Genomic DNA, 26,697 nt, shown 5'->3' with positions numbered 1-26,697 from the left:
GATCCGTCCTCCTATGGCGATAGTAGTTTAGGAAAAGAAGGGTAAAACCATAAAAGTATTATGTAGGATATTTTTAGTGTCGAGACCCTAGAACTATGCGCGGTCCACACAAAAAACTGGTGCACTGCATAGTATTAGGTGGGCCACGTTGGTCCGTTAGTGATGGCCTGGATAAGCCCAATTAACCTAATTTATATTTAAAATAATTTTTTTAAAGAAATTGGGTATCCAAATTAGGATAGTAAATAAATTGAATATTCGTAAATAAGTTTAGGGGGTGTATTCAATCAAGAGATTGAATGACTTTCATTGACTTTTTTTTAATGATAAATTTTTGTGGAGTTGATTGATTTTTATTGACTTGTATAGAATCTCGCGTAGTTGTGAAAAGAATTTTATGGAGTTCTATAGACTTTTTTGCAAGACTTTTACAGACATTTATAAACTTTTTCATGGAAACTTGTGGATTTATGAGAAAGAAAAATTCGTTTCATTATTGTCAATATGATAAACATCGCTCCACATTCGATTCGTTATTATATCTCTCCATGCATTGACATTTGCTTGTTATTGTTCTTGAGTATCAGATAATTGATCAAAGCAATTGACACTATGAACTTGTTCTGATAAAAATGATGAAGCTTCATTATCTAGTTCAACTAGAAATTCATTAGAACGACACTCCTTGTGAAGAAAATTATGTAATCCGGCACAAGTCAAATTTTTTATAATAAAAATTTTATTTTAAAAAAGGCTATAAACTTTAAAAAAATTAAAGAAAAATTAAAAAACGGTAAACTAAAAAAATATAAACTAAAAAAATATAAACTAAAAAAAATGGTAAACTAAAAAAAAAGTAAACTTTTTAAAAATGTAACGAAAAAAATATAAACTTAAAAAAAAAAATTAAACAAAAAAAAACGTAAAGTAAAAAACATAAAAGTTAAAAAAACCATAAAACATAAAGTAAAAAACTTTAAAAAAAAGCTAAACAAAAAAAATATATAAATTAAAAAAAAACCTAAACTTTAAAAACAAAAAAAATATAGAAAAACATAGAATTCAAAAATAATAATAATAATAAAGTTAAAAAAACATATATAGTTAGTTTGGAAACAGAAGTGTGTTAGTTCAAAAAAAAAAAAAAAAATATATATATATAGTTAATTTTGTAACAGAGGGTAATACATCCCTAAAGTAATCTCTATAGTAGATTGTCGACGTGATCAAGGTGGTGAAAGAATAACATCGAGAACAATGTTAAATTTGATTAAGGTGGTGAAGATTCTTTATTGAATATGCGTCAAGTTAGACTGTGTACTATTATATTGGTATGCTTTGGACGGGGCTCAAAGAAATAATCAAAATCAAGAAGCGGAAAGAGAAAAGACTTATTCGTAAAAACTTAAAATGATTTGAAGTCTATAGAAATCTCAAGGGTAAGCAGAAGACTTTTTATTTTATATTTAAACTTGTATCAAATATTTTGGAGAGCTCTCATTAGTTAAAATTTATATCCAAGAAATTTTAAAAGAATCCATGAAAATCTATTAAAATTTTGGATACCAAAAGATTTTCATAGAGTTTTAAAAAGTCGAGTTTGAATACCACACGACTTTTTAAAACTCTATAAAAATCCAATTTGGATACCATTAGATTTCTAGAACGTTTATAAAAGTCTAGATTGAATACACCTAGACTTTTAAAATCCACAAAAGCCATTCAAAGTAATTAAAAGTCCAACATTGAATACACTCCCCTTAGTGTTCTGATTTAATAAAAGTTATTTATGTTCATTCAATACATACAAGATTTATTAGAGTATTTATAATGTTAGGAACATTTCTCCCAAGTATTTGAAGGGGAGCTTTGGCGCATCAGTAAAGTTGTTATTTTGTGACCAAAAAGTCACGGGTTCGAATCCTGGAAATAGCCTCTTGCAAAAAAAACAGGGTAAGGTTCCGTATAATGGATCCACCGGATTGTCTTTTTTTTATTTGTGGTCTACACTTTCACATCATTTTTTAAATATCCTACTATTCAAATATCTCAAATCTCATAATGAAATATCCCACCAATCAAAATATTTATGGATTTTACTCTTAAATATCTCCAATTCCACAATCAAATATCTTACCAACCAAATATTTAAGGATCATGCCAATATTTTATTAATTTACATTTAATTTTAAGAAAAATACAATAGAAGACATACAAATTTAATAAAAATACTACTTCATATCGAATACAAATATTTTATAAATTTGAAATTGAAATATAGATGTACAAACCATATTAAATTAATAAAACACATAACGATAAATTATAGAAATTATAAACTACAATTAATAAAATAAATAAGAAGCGGATAAAATAAACCATAGAAATTAATCGCATGTTCAATTTTTTCTTCAGCTGTCACACATCGCTAGATGATTTTTGAAGCTGTCGATTTGTCATGCCTCGTGTGTCCATTACAAGGAGTTGATGTGTTTGGATGAATTGATCCACCTTATTATTGTTATTATACTCTTTCAAATGTATCATTAATTGTTACATAGCCTAATTTAATTTATCAATTAAGCATACTTTTTTTTTTGTCTTTCCTTTTCGCTGTCTTCTGTCTCATTGGACTAGATCGAGCTTCTCTATCATCTAGATCAATAGTTGTGTTAGGATTAGAAGAGTCGATATGTGCACCTGATAATTCTAATGTTCTTACTTTCTTTGTAGCCCGTCGCTCTAAGGATTGAGGAGCATACATTGGACTATCTTTCACAATCCTTCACACATATTCATATTGGAAAGTAGTTTTAAAAGTACTCTTGTATTTTTCATGAGCTCGCACCATCATATCCTCGTCACTTCATTCACTTGGTCGATCATTATACCATTTATTGTAGATCCTATTATATCTATTCACGATCTTTTTCAACGAATCCAATGTGATTTTGCTTTCTCCATAATTCTCTTTTTAGCTTCCTTATCTCGATTAGCATTGTAGTATGTCACCACCTGTTTCTAAAAATACTCACTCTTCTAAGTATTATCAACTACTGAATCTTCACTCATAATTGTGTAGGCCATTGCAAGAAGCTTATCATCTGCTATTGTTCATACTATTCACTTGCTATGATCTTCATCCGATTCGTTGTCCATCTCTAATACTTGATTGAGAATAATATCGTCGAACCCTATTTCAGATGAGAATAGAGGAAATTGTGAATCGGAGACTGCATACGATATTTCTTTACCTTTATTACTATTAGTTACATCAACACTAGCTCTTCTTGATTCATTTGATTGAATCATCGATGATTGAAGTGAATTAATTATATAAGATGGAGCTTACATGAAATATTGACTACTCTGCTAATATTTTGGATGATATGTATAAAATGGAGCTAGAGAGTTGTCACTCAAAGAATTTGGATAATTTTAGAAATTATGGTAATATGGTGGTGGGTATGGAAAATGTTGGAAATTTAGTGGATGTTGAATGGAAAATGGAAAGTGAGGATTGGGGAAATTAAGACGAACTTAAGAACTTTCTTCACTAGAATTTTCATCGATGTTTGAAGAGTTGAACACATCTCTAAAATAATGACCGGAATTTTTATCAATTTTTCTCTAAATTTAGTGGAATTGATCAAAAGAGATGAAAGGAACGATGTATATATAGAGGGAAAACGAACATTGCCTAACGTTCGGAAAAAATGAACGTTGATTAACGTTTGATTTTGATTTTTTCCAATGGTTTTAATTTTGTTCTCTAAAAGGTCTAAAAACATTAATTAAATTTTAAAATAAATAAATAAAATAAAAAATATGGTAGCCCACCTTTTGGTTGCCCCACAAAAGGAAAATCACCTGACACAAACTTATGTCCGGTGATTTCTAATCACCCAATAGATATCCTCTCTAATGGGAGATATTTGATAGAGGGGTATTTGGAGAAATATCCCCTCTAAATATCTTCCACTGGAGATACTCTTAAATAACAAGCTTGGATAATTCGTTAAATTAAACAAAAATTTTTTTTTAACACATATATGTTCAACTCGTTAATATTCTTAAATAATATTTATGAATAATATTTACAAATGATATTCATTAATAAACTTTTTATTAACATGCTAAATAAATAAAGAAGTTTTTAAAATAAATAAACAAATTTAAATTAACAAGTCCAATAATCAATCAAATAAAAATAAACTTCAATCAATCAAATAAACTTAAATTTAGAACTCAATAAAATCTAAATAAATCAAGCTCAAGTGAAACTCAAACCAAACTCAATTATAAAACCTAAGCTAAACTAAATTTGAAGAATTATTTTATCTTTAAACATCTCAAAATGGACTCGCTGCATACAGCTTACCAGCCTAGTCGAAATTAATGGTAAATACTTATTTGGCTTATATTCGTACTTGATGGATACAAAAAAGCATGAACAAAAAAAAAAAAATCAGAAAAGACGGACACAATCTGAAAATTACTGAAAACGAGTGATTCTTCAAGCTGCAGCAGCATTTGGGTTCTTAGTTGGTGACAAGAACAGGCTTCAAATGCTTCAAGATCTGGTAGCACAGGAAATGCCTAGTTTTGGCGATGGCAACTCTCAGCCTTCTCAGTCTCACCCCAATCTTTCTCTTCATTCTGCACACCCTCATCCTCGAAGAGTACGATCTCCTCTGCTGTGTCCCAGCTTCCTCCAATATCTTGTATATCAGAAACCTCGCTTTCAGGCGCTGCATTTCTTCAGGGTCCTCCTTGTCGAGTTTCGCGTAAGGAAAATGAATCCTCAAGACACCCATCGATGATAACTCTGAATAGAGAACAGACTCATGAAGCTAGCCATATATAAAGAGAAAGAGAAGCGATCACCAAACCAAGACTAAATTATTAAAGATGTATATTATGCAACTGGAGTGATCAGTGATGCAATTGTCAAAAAGAAGAAAAAAAAACAAAGGATTAGATGGACCACATAAGCAATCATCTTATTTTGTAGTTTGCATGAAGTCAACGACAATGTATGAACTATAATTGTAGAACAGCACTCGTTGAAAAATGCCTTCACTGAAGATTCACTAAGTGGGATAAAGTATTGATTCATGAAGCAATCATCTGAAGAAGTTGGCAGAAGTACTGATGCTGTCTGTGATGGAAGCATTCATGCGTTTGAAAAGGATTTACAGAGCAAGCTGTGCAATATGTGCAGATAAGCACTGAAAATGGATGGAAGACTAAAGCCAAAACTGGACAAATGGAAGAACAAAAGAACATGATCTCATTCTACTGCGTTATCATCTTCAGTATGCTAACTCTGCTACTTCCGGTATGGTGCGTAGCTTCGGCCTCCAATGCCTCTCCTGCTCTTCTTCCAGTCTCCTCGGCCCTCCGACGAGGCTGCTGAGGACTTGGAGCAGAGGCATCCCCTGTGCGTCCACCTGCTGGAGAAGATGCTCCAGCTGTTTCTTGCTGATCGTGACCCTGATCTCCGTTGAGCCTTCGACCTTCTTCTTCGTATTCCTTGTTGCGGCCTCCTCCTTCTCTTGGAGCTTCGCCGGGAGTTTGCTCTCGGTGAATCCCCAGTCGTCCTCGTGGTCGTCGACCCATGTCACTGGCTCCTGCAGGACGATACAGTTGCCCATCTCGAGATCTTAGAATTGGTGATTTCTTTCGGATTCTGCTTCCTTTTTCTTTTTCTTTGTTTTGGGATTGAATTGAATTGTTGGTTGAAGGGATAAGAACAATGGAGCAGGGTGGATTTATAGGCGCCGGGAGAAGGTGAACGAATGGAGTGCGACGGCGGCAGGGACACCGGAAGAGGTCAAACCTAATCGGAAGGTAGGAGATGCACGTCGAGGAATCGGTCGAAGCGACACGTGGCGTAAGCGGGAGAGTGCCAGATCAGAGCAGGGTTCGGCAGATGAAGGAAGACACCGTGTGAACGCGGGGCGGAGGGAATCTAGCTGTTGGACCGAGGGAACGGTTCGTGTGAACGGGGATTGTTGGGGGAATATTGTAGGTTCGGTCATGCCCACCCTATCACGTGCAGCGCACGTTGATTTGAATATAATGGATGAGATTAGAATACTGACACATGGGGAAAAGATAAAAATAACATAAAATAGATTATTCGAATATTGTAAGTAAAAATAAACAGAAGAAACTAATTTATTTATTTATTTATTTATTTATTGATGATATACTGACTGGATTGTTCAGGACAATTTTGATAAAACCCAAGACTAAATGAAACAAATGGAAGTAGCATTAGGAAGGAGTCCAATCATGCCCGGTCACTTTGTTTTCATAAGAAAGTATCAGGAACCATCAGTTCATAATGCTTACCTAATTGCTTGAATTCTTCAAATAAGGCTACTCTAAGTTAGGTAGGAATTCGTGCACGGACTCAACCTACAGTGATTCTCTCTTTATCCATTCAGTGATTTATTTATCCTCTTCGAAAGGGGAAGGAAGAGAGCACGTCAGCAAACAGGCCAAATATAAGAAGCAAAAATGACATGTATGACTTTCCAGGTATGTGGGTTTGCCTGATACTCATATCAGTCTTGTATTTGTCACGAACAACAGATTAACTAAATTCGTAGGGAACATAAATGTTGTGCGCATGATTTGTTAAATCATATGCTGAATTGATAAACAGAACAAAGCTGTACATGCACCAAACTGCCATCGACATTTATGCTTCAGAAGCTACTCCACTGCAGGATTGTAGAAAGGTGCATGAGGAATTGAATGGATTCACGGGATGAATTGAAATTAGAAGTTCGATTGTATCGGAGAAAAGTACATTGAACACCTCTTATTTGGGCGATAATCCATTTAGCAAAGTTGCAAAGGAAAAGCTGGTACTTATCCTAGAATATCAGCTATGTGAACAAAGCATAATTTTGAAGCAGCGTTAGAGTGCAGCAATACACTCGATCTCAATCCTAGCGTTCATTGGCAATGCTGCTACCTGGTAAGTGGAACGTGCTGGTGCAGGAGATGGGAAATCTGCAACAGAAGAACAGAATTAAGGAAGAAAATCAATATCCGCAATACCGGATAAGAAAGAGCATAACATACAAATGCACCCTTGCTTTGTGACAAGATACAAGAAAATTGAATATTATATTGATCGTACCAGATAAAATGTTCAGAATGACACTTTAACCACGTGGTGAGTTGTAAGCTACTAAACAAACTTCATAAATTAAGATGAATGAGTTATTATAAATTTAAGCCTATGCAGTTCATGCATTATTGGTCAGTGATTGGAGCAACCAAGTTGATTGTTCAATTTCACTAATTTAAGTGGGCCTTGTCACAGAATATGCACTACAATTATCTGTGAAATGGGAAATGACATCCCTCTCTTGAAATTATTAAGTGGAGGATTTTATCCAATGATATGGAAACTAACATATAAAGAAAGAAATATTCAGAATGAAAATGCTAAATGCCAAATTATTGTATTATGATATATTCAGAATCAGCAACCAGTTACTTTGATTAAACAAGTAGCATAAACTGGTAGCGATTAACATCAGATGACTTAGAAAGAAAGAAAGAATAAGTGCAGCAGTTTGTGGACCAACACAAATCCATAATCAAAAAAACAACACAGGACAACATGGGCCAAAACGATCAAAAGTCCCAACTAATTTCAATGGGTTTGAAGAAAATACATCCACAACAGGAAAAAAACAATTTGTCAGAAACTCACATTTTGCATATATCTCATTCACTTTCTTGAAATCTTGTAGATCTGCTAACCTGCAAGTACACAAATCGTTAGATCATTAGATGAAATTGATGAAGTTTTAGAATTAAAGTTGATAAAAGAATCTAATTGCTACATGATCGTTGTCTTGACAACAGAGGCATAGGTGGCACCACTTGCTTTCAGAATCTCTCCCATGTTTTTAAGGACCTGAATTTAATTGCCACTTGAGCATATCAGTTATGAGATGAAATGTTTAAAGTAGTGCCACAAAAGCAATGATGATACTGGAACTCAATGAATTTATATTCATAGAGATCAGATAACTGAAGACTAGTGAAAGAAATTAAAAATTGATTGCCAAAGGGCAAACAAATACCATGAAAGTGTTTTTTTCCCAATAAACAGGAAAAAAATAAATCAAGTATAAAGATCCATGGACTTTAACACAAAGTACAGAATATGGTTTGAAGTCCCATGATCCCTAAAAGGTAGACACAATAATGGAAAGACATTTTGCAGTTGAAATTAAGGAAGCATTCACATATACCATATGCAGGCTCTAGTCTTCTATATCCTGTTTGTCATGCCAAATATAAAACATGCTCTCATAATCTGAAACGCCATAATATAAAACATGCTAGGAGCTAGGTAAATTTTCAGTCTTTTTGAACAAAAATTACAAATCAAAAATGACATTTTGAGGTTGCCGAAATATACCAGATTTCAAATGAAAGTGTTACAGTTTTTAAGGGATCAATCTTTCTAGGTGCTGTAGAATTGTTTGTGTGATCAAGTGTAGAAGGTTTTACTGTCACAAAAATCATGGCGAAGAAACACAACCTAGCACAGAATACTAGTGAATCACGTTAGGAAAAAAGAAGATTAAAAAGAAAACTTAAAAGGAGCATAAGTTCATTAAGGCACTAGAGGTTTACACAGTTTGCTTCAGGATAACTAGTTATGTGCAACATTTAAAGCATTTATGCGGCACTAGAAATTTCAAAACTTGGTATGTTTACCAAAAATAGTAAAATATAGTGTATCTTCTGCACTTATGTCTCCCTAAATGGAGAAAACAACCATCTGAGATCTCTTAAATAACATATATTACTTGATTATAATAGTCGTAGGATATTCCACTGATGTACATAAGATGCTAGCTGTTTTCTCTATTTAATAGAAGTTCACAGCTATTAAACACCAAAATTTTGATTCAACATAAGTAAAATACCTGCTCAGTTTGTTCCTCAATATTGTCAGACACAAATTTTCCTGTCTGTATAAAAGTTCAACATTTGCTGAATGTGAGAAAGTATAGAAGAGACATTATTCACAAATGAAACAATGTGATAAAGGGTAATATAGCAAACCTCTGGAACAAGACCCAGAACACCAGAAACAAAGACAAGGTTGTTGGCTTTAATAGCCTGAGAATACGGCCCTAAAGCTGCTGGAGCTTTTTCTGTTTGAACTGCCTCCTTGATAACTATTGAAAAGTATGCCACTCTTATTGCATAAAAGATTCATTTGCCAAAAAAAAAACATTTGGCAGATTAAGCATGTCAGGTTCATACAGAATTGCTGACTGTTGTAAGGAGAAAGAAAGTATTGAATTAACAAAAGTCGATAGAATGCAAGCAGATCACAGCATGACCACCAAAACAAAATAGTGACAGAACTAACAGCATATCAGATTGTTTCACTAAATAAATGCATCTGGCATCATAAGGATCATTGTTGAATACTAAGAAGAAAGAAAAGCTTCTCGGAACTAGTTTTAACTTTTAGGCTGAAAATATCAAAATAGTTAACTGAAACCCTTAGTATTGGGGTTTTTGCGGATGATGCCCTCTTTCACAATAATTCACCGAGCTGAGAAGGAAGGAGATCCCTGATGTTTATTTTCAGACATCAAAATTATTACCATGTTTGTTTAAATCTTTAACATTTAAAATAATCTTTGCGCGTTTCTCCCTTTGCAATGATGCAGTCTCTGCCAAAATGTTAATTGAAATCAAAAGTACGTAGTAAATAAAAACAATACAATGAGCACGTTTAGTCGTATCCATTCTGAGCATTTAAGCATCACAGCCTAAAATCGGCATCCACTAAGATTTATCTACTCTAGCCGAAACAGCAAAATCTAAATCTAAAACCCGATGAACACGCAAAACATGATGAACATGCATTGCCAAAGACGGAAAATTAATTCAATGTTCGGACTGAAAAATAGGTGACGAAAATGGGTCAACGAGATGGTTGGGCTCTTTACCACTGGAGGTGGCGGCAGTAGCCGAGATTGAGGCGAAGAAGGGTTTGGGCAGGCGAGACGACCACAGATGGGAGGCAGCGATTGAGGCGAAGCAGATCCCTACAGAGATCGGAGTCTGACTCCGAGCCCGCAACGCGCGGAGGTCGATCGCCGGCGCTCCCACAGACCTCGAAAACGCAGCGCTCCAAGCCATCTCTCTCTCACGCACGCACACACCACTCTCTCTCGTAACCCAGTACGACACAAGTATCGCGAAACCATCCTCCTTTATAGATTGCCTGTCTTATAATAGACACCGAACAGGAAGATTGACGAACAATACAAAACCTATGACTATGAGAATCACCTCCATCAGATTTTCTATCCCAACAAATAAACATCATTAAGGACTTGTTTAATTCAGCAAAACCAATAGAAAAATGGATGGATAATTTCTATGAATTCTGGAATGTGACGATCGTCTGATGTTCGGCCAAGCAAAGAAACCAGATCCCTTAAAATTGTCTTAAATATTAACATCACGACGATAATTATTAAATAACGGCTGAAATAACTAAAATCTTAGCATGTTCCATCTCTTTTTTTTAACAATGTTTGTCTTTTTGACAAAAACAAAAAAAAAATCTAGAACTGAACACGATACATTTCTGCTTGTCTAAATAACAATGATTGAATCATACATATATTTGAACAAATCCCAAAATCTTTTGCAAATATCTAGAGCTGAAATAATTACATGTTTACGACTGTTTGCATCTTACATCAGCCACAAGATGCCGAATGTGAGGTGCATACCACTTGACTCGCTCCAGGTGTTGAATTGACACATCCCAAAGCAAACCTGAAAAATCGAAATACAACTCAGTTTGTATTGGCATGTATTTTATATGTATTCAGGCCTGGCTAAGGAAAAATTCCGGGTTCAGATTGCTATTTGAAAATGCTTGTTACTTGTATTGTCATATGTCCTCTTTTTCTCTTAAGCGATCGACTGTTTCACCAAACAGCTTGATAATGGTACTTCATAGAAAATTATAAAGATAATGAAATTAGTAAATTTTCAATCTATTAAGTAAATAATATTTTGTATTGGAGTTGTACACAACTTCACTTGGGATGGTGAATTTTGGCATAATTTTTTATATTTACTAACTGTTTGGCAGACTGAGTTGGGTATTTTTAACATATAGGGCTTAGATTAGGTATTTTGAATGAGAGGCTTGAACTCGGAATTCTTCATTAGCAAAGGCCTGTTTTAACTATTTGCTCTCTCTAGATATACATAGAACTGTATTTTCCAAGTATGATGTTTACCTTCAGAGTGGGCAATGTTGCTTATGGATTTGACAACATGGTCCAACCATGAATCCTCTTCGCAGTCCTTAACATTTCCATGCACATGAAGGATGCCACCTTCGTGCCTAAACAATTAATTTGTTGTAAACATCAGAACACTTGCGACATGAGATTATTTATGCCGATAATAACAAGATGCATTTTTTTAAAAAGAACTGATAATGCTTGTTCAAGAACAAGATGCATTTTAAAAAAAAAAAATTGTTTTAGAAAAATCATGATATAATACTTTGCTAAGATGAATATGCTGATAAACACAAACAATATGCTCCTTAAGGATTGAGAACCATATTAGTTTGTATAGACAAAAGCAAGGTCGAGGTGATAGCATTAGCAAGATACACCTTACCTTAAAGCCCTTACAGCAACATCCCAGCTGCACTCGCTTGAAGGTAGGAGACCAAGGCAAACACGATTAGCAACCCCCTACCACAGCCAAAATCAATGGAAGACCTTTAGGATGTGCTATACATTCTATCCCGATGGAAAAGGCAAGCGAAAGAACACAATGCAAACTCTGGAGCTTACCTAATGGAATTTGTAAGCTATAAATTCTCTAAAATATAAAGTAAGTAAATCCCCTTCTCAGAAGTAAATATGTCTAAACTAGAAGTGAACAAGATTTAAGGAAAACACAGACATCAGATCAGAGAAAACTATCATACATGTCTTTCAAAGTAAAACATAGGAATCACAAAAGAATAAGCAATTACAATGCTTTCTTATTGTATGCAGGTGCAGAGAGATGAAATCATGAAAATGAGGTTGAGTCATCATGAAAAAGCTGCCTCCAGTAAATGCAACCTGTCACTAACGTAACTACACTCGTCGTATGCAGAAAGACATAAACACACAATAATTTTGTAAGTAATGGAGTCAAACAACCAGCCAAAAAAGTTCTTTCAAGGAAATAACTAAGAAACTAAATTTGTCTTGGCTACTGTAAGAAGCAATAAACTATGATTTTGTATGCAATGGTGCTAAACAATCAGTAAATGCGTTCTTTGATTGAAAGTTGAAACAACTAAAAGAAACTAAGTTTATCTCAGCTACTTCAGGGTTTTCACTCTGATTTACAGAACAAGAATAATGCTATGAAAACACAACTTGTAATGCCAAAGATCATTAACTATGCTTCTTTCAGCTTAGACATCTGTTTCATTAAATTCATTCACACATCAGATAGAGACAGCTGAAGACTATGGTACCGCTTTAAAGACACATGAATTATAACTTTTGAACTGGGAAAAAAACTAGCACATACTTTAGGTGCTGTAATGTGATTATCTCCTTCAAGTATAATACATTGGTTGGCAACAGAATTTGCATGGACGTTGTGCTGAAGGGCCTTTATAGCATGGGGATTCCATTCACAAGCATAAACCAGTTTTGCCTTAGCCCTGCAAGAGGACTTGTATGATTAATCAAAAGAAAAAAACACAACGGTCAAATCCTTTTAGTTTGAGAAAATGCAGATCTCCTAACTGAAGGAAATGATCATACTTGACAAGAAATGGAAGCACAAAATATCCAATTCCAGCAAACAAATCCACAATGACTTCATCTGCACAGTCTAGTGCACCCATACGGCGCTTCTCAGACAGATTTCCTGAGGAGAACATGCATCTTGTTGCATCAAATGAGTAAATAATTCCATTTTCTTGGTGGGTAACCCAGCCATTGTCTCCCAGAAGTAACTCTAAGGTGCTGTCTCTGGTTCCAGTAGGTAAAATTCGACCCTGATGTAATATCAATGAAGTGGGATAAGAAACAACAAAGTAACAAGGGAAATCTACTCAATTTTTTTCCCCCTTATGTAACATTCCATTCATTCAACACAGAAAACCCACTAGTGCCTGGTGCAATGCAATAATTAACAAGAATAAATTGATAAGTTTATACAACCTTCTTTGAGAATCCTAGTTTAGAGCTAATTATTCAATGAAAGTAAAATTACATTTGGGCAGTCTGGTTTACTGATGATCACCAAAGAAAATACAATTTTCTTATGAGTGCCACATTGACATGGATGCTTTCTTTAGAGAGCTTCTAATTTTTCATCTAGTAGGAACTTAAAAATTTGAGAAATGCTAACCCAAAAAATTGTCACTAAGAAGTATAGGTTTTTACACACTAAAAAGGAATTGTATATTTGAGGGCCAAATTAGTTTTATGAGAAATTCATATGGCATGAGTTGCAAAGTAATACACATATTAGGATATTTTATATCCATCTAAAACTTGCACTAACATAACAGAGAAAAATGATAAAATAACTGAGAGCAGAAACTTGGAAAGAGGCTTTTTAATTTTATTTTGACTTACTTGGCGTGCTAATCGCTGAGCACCAAGTGATTTAGCCACAAGAGGCCAAACCTCCTCTTCGATGGAATCCCATATAGGATCCGTAAAGGCACTTTTTGGAAGCACAACAATGTCTCCAAGATGCTCCCACCTGAGTGAAACAAAAGGCTTTTTCTAAGTGTAATGAAAAACAAAATATTTTTACAATGGCGTTCCTTGAGTCCATTCCTTTAAAGCAAAAATATTTCAGACTTACACTGATATAACTAGGATATGTAATTTTTTGTTGATAAAAGAATAAAAGATACACGGAGTAGAAAATCAAACCTTGTTGGCAACTGATGCAACAGCTGCAAAGACATTCCTTTTTGTGTCAACAAAGAGCGTACAAGTTCTTTCATCATTTTTTGAGGAGATTTGCGCAACTTTTTGTTGCAAGGTACATCATCAGTTACTAGAGAAATTCCACAAGCTAACAAAACATTCAATGCTTTTGAAACAGTAATCTCATTTACAGAAAGGTCATTTCTTTGAGATTCATCATGCTGGTAAACATGATCAAGACCATCACTTCCTATTTGTTGCGTGAGCTGCTTTTCCAGAAGTAAACTGTGGAAATCACTAGTAATTGGTAAAAGAATATCGCAGCCATCTGGACTCGGGCAAACTTTTCTTGAAAGATCTAAGAATCCAAACTTCTTTGTCACATCCTTTGCAAATTTAGCATATCTTTTCTTGATTTGTAGCACATAGATTTTATAATCAGCACAATTACCATTTCCTTTAGAAAAATTATCAGACAAATCTGTTGGTTCCAAATTTGATGAGGTCCCCTGCAGATAATAGTCAGATGTTGAATCCTTTTTATTATTTCTATTATTATGATCAATAGTGGGCTGGTATCCTGCTTCAGGGAGAAATTCGCATATAGATTCTAACAACTGCAAATTTATTTTCATTGGTTCGGTAAACTTTGTCCCAAATGCATAGCATGAAGCTCCACCACCGATAATAACAAGTTCATCATTAACTAGACATGCAGAGCTACGAACCCAAAGTTCTCTAGAAAAAGAATCAATGGTCACGTGCACCCAAACGTTGTTAGCCAAATTCAGCAAACTCAATTCTTGATGTTGTTGTCTAACAGGACATCCCCCAATAATTCCAAGATAATTTTTATATGCAAACATGGAATGTGAAAATCTAGGATAAGGAGCTCTTCCTGTTGTTTTCTCCGTTTTCCACTGTAATGTTTTGATATCAAAGCTATAGAGGTCCCCTAGTGCCTTCTGACCATCATAGCCACCAAACATGAACAATTGAGAGTTAATCGCCACCATAGAATGTGAATGTCGAGCACAAGGCCACACTCCCAATTTGCTAATTTCACTCCATGTCAACGTTTGAGTATCTAGAATGTTCATGGAGGAATATATTACGTCATTACAAAGCCCTCCAAAGATATATATTTTTGAGCCTATAACTGCAGCTGTGTGGCGATGCCTGCGACACAATAAGTATTTGAGTAAAATAATAATTGCTTATGATTTCATAGAATCCTGACGATAATGAACCCAACATCAAATTCAATTTTGTATAGACAATTTCTAAAATTAGGGCATTAGAATTTATGTCATAGATGTTGATGGGTGGATCAAATGAGTATGAATCATGATTCTTGGGATAGTTAAACATAGGTATTATAGTGCGCAAATTTCCAAAATGGATGTAGTTGCCTTGATAATTGTTGTTCAACATAGATGTCATACAAAGCGTGTTATCAATAAGTGTGACCCCTGAATTATTACTAGACTAGCAAATGGCAGCATAGATAGCTAGTTATTCAGCATCCCAAATTTATTCATAGTGTTAGCATTCAACTTGGAGAAAGCATATTAGAGCCGAATGGCGATGTGAAACTATGACAAATAGGCACATCAAACGAGGAAGAGGAAAATCAAAAAGTCTTAGTTAGCAACAATACAACAAGATAAAATTTAAGTATAGATTAAGATATAGTAGGGATAGAGTCCAATGGCGTAGAAGGATTTATATAGCCGATTCCACCTAATAGGATAACACTTTGTTGCTGTTGTTGGTTGTTGTTAGCATTGAACTTTGAGAAAGCAAATTAGATGTTAGCAAGAAAAGTATTATAAACACAGTTCTATATGCAAATAAGATAACAAGTTTTAAAGAAAGTTTTCCTGTGAAAAAGAGAAAGAGGCTTTAAAAATAAGTTCAGATGCTTAAGCAGTATGAAAGATTTTTAACATTAATTCATTGTTAACTATTCAATTGAAGTTCCATAGCTAAGCCTTGAGAGTATTCTCTGTAAGTCGCATCAGCATATAAAAATTGTAAACAATATCATAATGAATTTAGGCACTGAGAATCAAGTTACCTTAGATTGAAGAAATGACCATTACATTGTAGTAGTGACCAAGTATTTTTGGTTGTTTTCAGGACCCAAACATCATTAAGAATCTCCAAAGGACCAGCCCTTCCTCCAATAACGAAAATACAGCTCCCAACAAGCAAAGCAGTATGGCCCATACGTGGAGATGGTGAATTTGCAACTTCAATTTCAGTCAGTAGTCCGGATTGAGAATCAAGCAAAAGTGAATAATTTTGCCGTGAATGCCGTCCCAAACCTCCAAAACCACCAAATACAAATACTTGTTCTTTTCCTCCACTGCTTAGGACGCAAGCTGATTGGCCCCAGAGGGAGAGTTTTTCATATGGTTCACCAAAAATCTTTAACATAACTACAGAAATTGAGCACCTGGAAGTTCCTGATATGTCTGTTGAGAAATTGTAACTTAATCTATGCAGAAACAGTGGTGTGCTTTAAATCATCTGAAAGCGGCATAAGGTTATATTAAAGGTTGGATTACACAACTAGATAATCATCAAGGAGAAAATGTAATATTAGATGGTTTAATTCAATTAGTTGGTGAGGCACCAAGTGATCAGGGTTATTATCAGAAGATGAAAGAACAAAGAGCCCACAATTTCTTAAGTTTGATCAGATTTGCACTGTACTTATAGGTAATTTTATTAATATTGTGGCAATCAACTCTTCATGCTGCAATTTGTCAACTAGCATAAACCATAGATATAGATGGTGATTTCCACAGTTACTCACGAGTTGTAAGTAATTCACCATGCAGTTGTTCGATTGTCTACAACTAGACTAGGGCAAAGTATGATTTGCAGCAACAAGCATTGCACGTTTTGCTGCCAGATGGTGGCCTATAAGCTAAAAATCCACTTGTAATAGAGATCAAGAGTTGCACATGTGACTTAGACTTGAAAAGATGATGTTGCGCCAGCAGCGTGCAATTAAACATTAGAAAATCAAATATAATAACAGGCGACCCAAAGAGGAAAATTTGCTTAACCTATATAGATCAAGAGGTGTCAACCTATTGTTTATACAACATTGCTTACACAGACAAAATAATAATAATAATAATAATAATAGTTAATATGAATAATAATAATAATAGAGTCGATAACAACAATAATAATAGTCTTGTTAGACAACATAAAAATTACACTGATAATGAAAAAAGCGTAATTTATATATATGTATCAAATGGGCCGAGTCAAGCCGCCCATGGCCTAACTTAGCACAATTTGGGTTGTGCTCCTCTTGGATGCAAATGGGTCAATCTGGGCCCGACACTAGAAGTGGGTCCTTGTCAAGCGCAACAAGATTCATAGGCCTGGGCTCAAATGTATTATAAAGTTCATTGATTGATTTAGATTTTTGTACTGTTTTTGTTTGATTCATTTAGAAAAATGAAAGTAATCTAAACATAAGCAACTCGAACAACATGATTATAATTCTATTGGGAAGATATAAAAATAAAATTCATCTTTCAACTTTATAATGTTGCCTTGCTAAATCATACTACAAGGAGAAATATCTGTTGTGTATTTTATATGAGCATAACAATGCATAAAAAAATGCCTATTATTGTAATATGTGATGGAAATCAAATCTAGAAAAAGACCAACTTGATGATTTAATTTAATCCTCTGACAGTACCAGAGAGACAAATGTACAAACCAATCAAGTAGGTTCTTCAAATTTACCTATATTAGAATCAGTCTCGTGTTCAACTATCATTTTAGAATGTCCTATTTCTGATTCAACTTCAGGGGAACAAACTGATTCTTCTAACAGTTTGCTGCAAGAAGCAACAGTGCCCTTCTCATCAAACCGTTCAGAACACCCAGAGTTACTTCTATATCCATCATCCAGGTGAGGCTCTACTGCTTTGTTCCCATCTAGTTTTGAAGCAGCAAAAAAGTTGTTTGTTTTGGCTTTAAAGGAACCATCTTTGCCAATCTTCTGAATGCAACCTTGCCCATAATCTAGCATATCCTTAGGTGATACTGGAAGGCCCTGCGAATCAAGTTAATGCTAGTTTTGGTTAAAAAAGATGCTGGGAGAATCTAGCAAAGTTTCCAGAAAGATAATGGAAGATCAAGCCAATAATATGTTCCACTTGAAGGGGAAAAAAAAAGCAGTAATAGTGACCAAAATCGACACCTCGAACACAAACTGGTAATTTATGATCATGTTCTGAGAGCACAAATAATGCCGGACAAATTGATACACAATTTGCTTATATTAGGCATCAAGCATATTGTACAGCTGATCCAAAAAATTAACTGATCTCTGAGGTTTCTCAAATATAAAATAATCCATAGTAACCGCACCTTGTATTTCAGGACATGGAGAAAACTTTCTGTTCGTTTTCTATTTGTTTCCATTTTCTCATTAGCAATACTCACAAGGAACTGAACATACTCAGCTGGAACCAGCAAATGATCAAGTTGTCCCAGTGGCACCTCCATACGTATAGAACATCTTATAGCAACAATAACACGCTTTTGAGTATTTGTTATACCTGCATAAAGTGATAAAATTGGCATTAAAAATACTTTTTAAAAAATCTAAATTAAATTGGTCAAAACATATTTTTTTCAAAGTTCACTCAAGCAATCAACAAAATCAAATACGTTAAACAAAGTGAATTAAAACTGCCAAGAGCCATCTGCTCTCCCATGGAAATGTTCTTTTTTCGTATCAAATTTATAGTAAAATGTGGTTATTTTATATTTCAAAGGTAAACTGCTGACAAGGAGTTCAAACAGCTTCAGTCCTAAACCAAACTATCCTAAAATAATTCTTGGATAATTTTGTGATAAGATTAAGAACAAATTTAAGTATGAATATGAGGATTATGCTATACAATTAACATTTGTAATTGACTTATTATAAAACATGAAGGTAAATAACAGTGCATATGCCAAAGACCCAGCTTCAGATGATCCGAGACACTTTGCCCATACAAACCACAATAAAGCTGGTTCACCAACAAACAGCTCGTGGGAGAGAAAGAAAACACACTAACTCACCTGACTCCCTAAATCCACACGAAATAGCGGTGGAGACAAGCGCCTGAGCGGCGGCGACCTCACGGCACTCGACAGCAACAATGAGCGGCTCGAACCGGAACACCAGCTCCCCCTCCATGGCCTGGGCACGCTCCCCGAAAAGGAGGTCGACCACGGCTTCCGGGTCGGCGGGGTCGTGGCTGACGAATACCCACCCTCCGCCACCCGCCTTCTTTTTGGAATAAGCCTTCTTCTCATCTTCTACAGCGCTTGAGTCGGAGTAAGACGGTCGGCGGCGGTGGGCCAGAATGGAGATGCGGCCGGAACAAGAGCTCGTGGTGAAGTAGGAAGGGTGGCTATTGAGGACGTCGAGGAGGGGAACGATAGGCGCATCCACTCCCCCCTTCGGCGACTTGTCCGGCGCCGGCGCTGCGAGCGCCGCCATGGCCGCCGCCTTCCGTTTCTCGAACTCCATGACTCCTCGTCGGTTGCCTCTCACTGATCATGCAGCTCTTTCTAGGGCTTTCTTAATAGGTCGTTTGGGCCGGCCCAATTAAATTCAATTAAGAAAATTTAAGGAAGCATTTCATTTCCAATCTTTAAACATGTTGTCCAAATTAAAAATAGAAAAAAAAAAAGTATGATAATATTATAGGTTTGTCCTCACCTCTGATTTACCATTAGTAATATATAGCTGCTGCCACTTGTCGTCATGACTTGTGTGCATTGATGTTCCTCCCTCCATATTCGTGGGGCCAGCATTAGGGGGGTTACTAAGGTAGCGGATCTACTTTGTGTGCATTGATGTTGCCGCTCATGTATCTTTACCGCTTGAAGGGCGCTGTTCGCTACTGTCATCCTAAGCAAACACTGGTAATAATAATTTCGAAAAAAAAAAATTTCCTTCGCGTTCGAATCTAGAAAAATCTCAGCAGATGATCTGATAATTCGATTTCGAGTTAGATGCCTCGATGATGTTTGCCAAATATTTTATAATAAAAAAAATTTCGAACCAAATATGATTATCATGAGTAATCATAAATAAATAATCATGATTATACATGGTAATCCTGAACATTCTTAGAATGTGTTTACTTGAAGATTATCCTTGATAAATTTAATTATTCATCGAATATTATCAATGAAAATCATATTTAATTTAAATAATCGATAATTTCTGAATAATATATGTTAAAAAAAATATACAATATGAAATCAAAAAATTTTAAAGAATTGAGATTTTTTTATTCTGGACTAATGAATTTTTTTTAATCAAAAATAGAGAAAAACGTTTAGAAAAACGTAAAGAAAAAAAAACAAGAAAAATAAAAAAAACTTTAAAAAAAACAGACGTAAAAAATTAAAAAAAAAACATAAAATAAAATAAAAAAGGTTAAAAAAATTAAAAACGTAAAAAAAATAACATAAAAACTTTTTAAAAATGAAAAAAAATGGAAAAAAATAAAATGAAACCTAAAATATAAAAAAATGAAATTTAAAGAATATTAAAAAACATAAAGTTTAAAATTAATAATAATAATTTTTTTAATCGATAATAATACAATAAAATCTTAAATTATGTTCAAATAAATAAGTCTTTATTAAATTAAAAAATATTTTAATTATGTTTTATTTCTCAAAAACTTGGTTATGTGATTACCTAGTAATCACATAACTAAGATTATACATGATTACTTGAACCAAACGTACACTTAGGGTGCGTTTGGTTCAAATTATTATGTATAACTTTGGTTATGTGATTATAATCATGATCTTGTTCGAGAGCTAAGTCGATGGACGTTCAGGATGTGACGCTCATGTTGACTGGTCGAAGACTCTGAAGACGTAGATCTCTTGCTGGCGTGGACCTGCAAGCACAACGCTGAGCTGGGGAGGGTTTCCCCAACGATGGTCCTCCGATGCTCAAGTAAGATCTCCAGCAGAAAGAAGTAGAGCAAAGAGGAAACGAGAACTGTAGCTACAATAAAAAAGTGAGCATACCTCCGTCGAAGTGTGGGGGTCCTTATATAGGGATCCCCAAAGGCGTGTGCACGCTCCCCGAGATGTGCATGCTCCTCAAAGCATACCTGGAATGGACGTGTCAGAAAAGCATGTTTGACATCATACCTTAATAGCACGAGCATATCCTCGACGTGACAGTGGAAATTTCCACCGTACGATTCTCTGTTTGACCATGCCTCTTGTCGGCGATACTGGTCCCTAAGAAGATATCGCCAACTGCTTCCTTTGTCCTCTACCGAGCCGATCGGAGGAACTGCTCGGCTAGCGCCTTCCGTGCGACACCAAGGTCGGGCCGATCTGGATGTCCGCTCGGCCGGTGATTTGATGTCTGACTCCACCCTGTCAAGCGAGGGAGTCTTAACTACCGGGTTGATGTCGTGTCCCTTGTTCGCTGAGCGGGATGGCCGCTCGGCCTTCGTCTCTTCCCGCTTTGCCTCATGAGCGTCGGAAGCTCGGCGTCAGGCCTAGCTGTCGAGGTGTCGGGCCAGCTACTTTTCCTGCTGATCGGGAAGGTAGCTCGCCCGATCGAACGCATACTTTGGATGTTGACCACTTTGACTTCTTATTGGACGAGCCCCATCTTACCACCGGATCACGTGCCTCCCCCTCAAGTCTAGTCGAAGGAGGCTGCAAGTCCAACTAACTGGATAAGTAGTCTAGTGAACAGTTGGCCAATCGGCTAATAAATGAGTTGGATCTCGCTCGATCTCTGTAGGACTGATCTTTCTCTCCGGATCGGTGCCTGATGAAGGGGCGCGAGCCGGATAGTTAATGCTGACGCCGTCCGAATCTCCTCGTGATACGCACAAATCACCTCCATTAAGGAGCACGCGCACATTAAATACTGCCCTGTGGGAGGACACCACGTGTCGCCGGTGCAGCCACCGCACGTCCAAGGTGACAGTTGCTGATGTGACATTTGACGGTTCGAATTCAACTGTCGAATGTGCACTCTGATTCCTATTCCCTAGATCGGACGGCTCCGGTCGGTTGGGTCTATCTTTATAAGGATTCAGCGTCGCCATTTCCTCTGCTTTTCTCCGCGTTCCCCGACAGCTTTCCTCCGGCGATTCTTTTGCGTTCAGTGCTCCGGCGATTCTCCCATGTTCAGTGCTCCGGTGATCTCCTCCCCTTGTAAGCTCTCTCTTGCCATCTCCATTGTTGCTTTCCTGTCGCTCCTCTTTAGTCACCGTATTTTTCAGTTGTGTTTTCCGGCCACCTTTCCTTCCGTATCTTCGACTTTTTTTGTTTCCCGATCATGTCTAGTTCCTCCCAGTCAGTCGACCCTGCCCCTGGTCTATGGTATACCATCATGGAGACCAGGTTTGATGCGGGTGACGCGGTGAACCTTATCAGTGCCTTCGATATTCCCTCTGACCACAAGATTTGTTAGTTGCTACTCGGAAAGCCTAATGGTTCCACTGTACAAAAATTTTGTACAAAGCTCTGAACCTTTCCTAGCTACCATGTGTTATTTTAAATTAAACTTGGATCGCCTGCAGAACTTAACACGTTTGATCCAAAGTTTAATTTATTTGTTCTTTTAGGTTTAGACTTGGATCTCCTGCGGAACTTAACACGTTCGATCCAAATCACCTAGGTTATTAATTCCATTAAATATTAATTTCCAAAATTGGCTTCCAAGACTGCATGGCGAGACACATGACCTTCTTGGATATGGGAACAACCACCACCGCCTAGACAAAGCCTTTTAAGGAAAGCTAATATTTAATTTTCGTAAATAACTTTAGGTCAACCAAAAGGAACAATCAAATCACAAGGAAAAGAAAAATAAAAGAACACAACATTGAAAACTAATTTGAAATACTAGAATCGCATGCCTCTTGTATTTGGTATTTTTACAAAGAAATAAAACTAGTATGATGCGGAAATTAAATACTAGTATACCTTTTCTTTTGCAAACAAAAACCTCTAGGACTTCTACCGTATTCCTCTTCTAACCTCGGACGTTGTGTGGGCAACGACCTTCCGAGATGAGAACCACCAAGCACCTTCTTCTTCCTTGCAAGTTTCAGCCATCAAAACTTCTCCTAGGATGAAGAGGTTCGGCCACCACCACCATGCTCCAAGGGATGCTAGAAACAAAGCTTTCTTTCTCTCCTTCTTTTCCTTCTTCTCTAAACTTGATTCGGCCACCATATGAATCTCCACAAGAAGGATGAGGTTCGGCCATCAAAGAGAAGAGAGGAGGAGAGGATGGTCGGCCACACTAAGGAAGAAAAAGAGGGAGAAAATAGAATAGAGTTCTTGTTATAAAGGTACCTCTACCCCCTCTTTTATAATCCTTGGTCTTGGCAAATAAGGAAATTTTAATAAAAACTTCCTTAATTCCTTTGTCATGAAAAATAAATTTAATTGATATGAAACCAATTTCTCTTTTATTAATCAACATAGCCGGCCACAATAATCTAAGCAAAGGAAATTTAATTCAATCAAGAATTAAAACCTTCCTAATTTGTTTCCGGAAATAAAATTTCTCTAATAATTTTTATTCCTTCATGATTGGTTTATAAAAAGGAAATTTAATAAATTAAAATCTTTCTTTTAAACATGTAGATAAAAAAAAAGTTATCTCTAAAAATTAAAATATCTTTTAATCTACAAATAAGGAAAGATATCAAATATTTTCTTAATCTTTTGTAAAAACTTATAAAAGAGAATATTTAATTTTTAAACTCTCTTTTAAATCATGAACATGGTTAAAAAGGAAAGTTTTCTTTAAAATTTAAAATCCACATTTTAATCAACAAATAAGGAAAGATTTCAAATTTTAAACTCTCTTTTAAATATGTAGATGATTTACAAATAAAGAAAGTTTTTACCAAAAATTAAAACCATCCTTTTAATCTACAAATAAGGAAAGAGATTAATCTCTTCTCTTAATCTTTTGTAAAAAGCTATAAAAGGAAATTTTTAATTTTTAAACTCTCTTTTTAAAACCTTGATATCCACATAAGAAATAATTTTAATAAAAATCCTTTTTAATATTCTAGTGGCCGGCCACCTAAGCTTGGGACCCAAGCTTTGGTCGGCTACCAACTTGGCTCATCCACTTGGTCTTGGCCGGCCCTAGCTTGGGTTCCAAGCTAGCTTGGCCGGCCCCATTGGATGGGTAAGAAGGTGGGTATGTGGTGGGTATAAATCTCTATATACAAGAGGCTACATAGAGACTGAGAGGAGGAATTGGTTTTGGTCTCCCGATGAAATTAAGCATCCCGTGTTCGCCCCGAACACACAACTTAATTTCATCAATAATAATTCATTCCACTAAAGAACTATTATTGAATTACCGCACCAATCCCAAATTACATTTTGGGCTCCTTCTTATTATGAGTGTGTTAGTCTCCCTGTGTTTAAGATAACAAATGTCCACTAATTAAGTAAGTTACTGACAACTCACTTAATTAATATCTAGCTCTAAGAGTAGTACCACTCAACTTCATCGTCATGTCGGACTAAGTCCACCTGCAGGGTTTAACATGACAATCCTTATGAGCTCCTCTTGAGGACATTCTCAACCTAGATCACTAGGACACAGTTTCCTTCTATAATCAACAACACACACTATAAGTGATATCATTTCCCAACTTATCGTGCTTATTGATTTATCAAACTAAATCTCACCCATTGATAAATTAAAGAAATAAATATCAAATATATGTGCTTGTTATTATATTAGAATTAAGAGCACACACTTCCATAATAACTTAGGTCTTTGTCCCTTTATAAAGTCAGTATAAAAGAGACGACCTCTAATGGTCCTACTCAATACACTCTAAGTGCACTAGTGTAATTATATAGTTAAGATAAACTGCTACCTAATTACACTACGACCTTCCAATGGTTTGTTCCTTTCCATCTTGGTCGTGAGCTACTGTTTATAATTTATAAGGAACCGATAACATGATTTTCTGTGTGTGACACCACACACCATGTTATCTACAATATAAATTAATTGAACAACTACATTTATCATAAATGTAGACATTTGACCAATGTGATTCTTATTTCTAGATAAATGTTTATACCAAAAGCTAGGCTTTTAGTATACATCCTAACAATATGCCACTTATACTAAAAGACTAAGCTGCCATATCTGCTGCCATACATCTGATTCCCAACCCTTCAACATGCCCATCAAAAGCTCTTGCCTTAAGGGCCTTAGTGAAAAGATCTTCTAGGTTATCACTTGATGCAATCTAGGCAACAACAACTTCTCCTCGTTTATACGATTTCTCGTATTGGGTGGTACTTGCGCTCTATTGTGTTTAATTGCCTTATAGACTCATGGTTTCTTCAAGATTGCTACTGCACCACTATTATTACAATAAATTGTAATAATCTTTGAACAAACCAGAAATCATATCTAAGTCTATCTTGAGGTTATTGAGTCATTCAGCTTTTATGACTATCTCAGAGGTTTGCCATATACTCAGCTTCTATGGTGGAGTCCAGAAAAACACCTATGCTTATCACTCTTCCATAGTTATGACTTTACCTCTTAAAATAAACACAAAACCCCGAGGTTGACTTACTAATGTCCCTATCTGATTGGAAGTCAAAATCCGTGCAACCCACAGGGACCAAATTAACTGCCTTGTAAGCTAGCATATAATCTCTAGTGCCTCTAAGTTACTTTAATATATGCTTTACTGCAGTCCAATGTCCTTGTCTAAGGTTACTTTGATATCTGCTAACTATGCCCTTGGCAAAATATATTTCTGAACTCGTGCATAGCATACATTAGGCTTCCCACAGCCGAAGCATAAATAACTGCCTTCATTTCCTCTATCTACTTTGATGTCTACGGAGACATCTCTTTTAGATAAAGTTACTCCATGCTAAAAAGGTAAGAAACCTTTCTTGGAGTTTTGCATGCTTAAAACGAGCAAGGATTTTTCCGATGTATGAAGCTTGGGATAAGTAAAATATTCTTTTCTTGCGATCCCTTATTACTTTGATCCCAAGAATATATACATTCTCCCAAGTCCTTCATATCGAATTGTTTGGACAACCATACCCTTACTTCTACCAAAAATGTTATCTACGTATAGTACAAGAAATACCACCATGTTTCCATCACACTTTTTGTATACACAAGACTTATCCGGTTACTAAATAAATCCATAGGTCTGGATTACTTTGATGAACCGGATGTTCCAAGACCTTGAAGCTTTGCCTCAGTCCATAGACTGATTGAGCTTGCACACAAGATGCTCTTTGCCCTTTGCAATGAATCCTTCTGGTTGCTTTATATGGATGCTTTCTTCAAAACTTCCATTAAGGAATGCTGTCTTGACATCCACTAGATAAAAGAATCCGGATAGACTTAAGCATGGCTACCGGTGAAAAGGTTTCATTTTTCAACAAGCCTTGCTTTGAAAGTTTCTACCTTCTTGTCTATCCCTCTTTTCCTGTTATAGACCTTTTTACACTCAATGGCTTTTACACCATCTGGTGGTTCTACAAGCTTCCAGATTTTATTAGAATACATATATTCTAATTCTATTATTCATTACTCTTTGTCAAGATGTTGCATCTTTATCTTGGAATGCTTCATCATATG

At 35.7% G+C, this 26,697-nt stretch overlaps 2 protein-coding genes across 3 annotated transcripts; both read right to left on the bottom strand.

Annotated features, from left to right (window-relative positions):
- Window positions 1-6,782: 6,782 nt before the first annotated feature.
- On the bottom strand, window positions 6,783-10,274 carry LOC121970640 (reactive Intermediate Deaminase A, chloroplastic-like). The gene is made up of 6 exons (XM_042521468.1): window positions 10,014-10,274; window positions 9,112-9,227; window positions 8,973-9,017; window positions 7,875-7,948; window positions 7,742-7,791; window positions 6,783-7,029 (listed from the first exon to the last, which is right to left on the bottom strand). The coding sequence occupies exons 1-6, from the start codon at window positions 10,204-10,206 to the stop codon at window positions 6,935-6,937; spliced, it is 573 nt and encodes a 190-aa protein (XP_042377402.1). The 5' UTR covers window positions 10,207-10,274; the 3' UTR covers window positions 6,783-6,934.
- Window positions 10,275-10,563: 289 nt separating this feature from the next.
- Window positions 10,564-19,615, bottom strand: LOC121970639 (tRNA wybutosine-synthesizing protein 2/3/4-like). Of its 2 annotated transcripts, none has more exons than XM_042521466.1 (11): window positions 19,110-19,615; window positions 18,408-18,598; window positions 17,778-18,090; window positions 16,078-16,477; window positions 14,001-15,176; window positions 13,695-13,824; window positions 12,873-13,108; window positions 12,634-12,769; window positions 11,719-11,795; window positions 11,328-11,434; window positions 10,564-10,854 (listed from the first exon to the last, which is right to left on the bottom strand). In XM_042521466.1, the coding sequence occupies exons 1-11, from the start codon at window positions 19,561-19,563 to the stop codon at window positions 10,754-10,756; spliced, it is 3,321 nt and encodes a 1,106-aa protein (XP_042377400.1). In that variant the 5' UTR covers window positions 19,564-19,615; the 3' UTR covers window positions 10,564-10,753. The 2 variants fall into 2 exon arrangements, with proteins under 2 accessions (XP_042377400.1, XP_042377401.1); XM_042521467.1 differs by having other exon boundaries at window positions 18,483-18,598.
- Window positions 19,616-26,697: the final 7,082 nt, after the last annotated feature.

The sequence above is a fragment of the Zingiber officinale genome, chromosome 4A (genome assembly GCF_018446385.1).
Source record: "Zingiber officinale cultivar Zhangliang chromosome 4A, Zo_v1.1, whole genome shotgun sequence".
In the NCBI taxonomy this organism is placed as follows: Eukaryota; Viridiplantae; Streptophyta; class Magnoliopsida; order Zingiberales; family Zingiberaceae; genus Zingiber; species Zingiber officinale.
Note: the sequence above shows the minus strand (reverse complement) of the source record. Positions and strands in the feature narration are given on the sequence as shown.

What these genes read in the sequence shown, in the direction of transcription:
- LOC121970640 (XM_042521468.1), bottom strand. Translation starts at nt 10,206, where the DNA reads ATGGCTTGGAGCGCTGCGTTTTCGAGGTCTGTGGGAGCGCCGGCGATC. An exon ending in TTCTGGGTCTTGTTCCAGAG is followed by an intron (nt 9,018 to 9,111) that starts GTTTGCTATATT and finishes ACTTTTATACAG; the next exon opens with ACAGGAAAATTTGTGTCTGA. An exon ending in GAATGAGATATATGCAAAAT is followed by an intron (nt 7,030 to 7,741) that starts GTGAGTTTCTGA and finishes CTTCTGTTGCAG; the next exon opens with ATTTCCCATCTCCTGCACCA.
- LOC121970639 (XM_042521466.1), bottom strand. Translation starts at nt 19,563, where the DNA reads ATGGAGTTCGAGAAACGGAAGGCGGCGGCCATGGCGGCGCTCGCAGCG. An exon ending in GTGTGGATTTAGGGAGTCAG is followed by an intron (nt 18,599 to 19,109) that starts GTGAGTTAGTGT and finishes CACTTTATGCAG; the next exon opens with GTATAACAAATACTCAAAAG. An exon ending in TCCATGTCCTGAAATACAAG is followed by an intron (nt 18,091 to 18,407) that starts GTGCGGTTACTA and finishes CTTGATTCGCAG; the next exon opens with GGCCTTCCAGTATCACCTAA.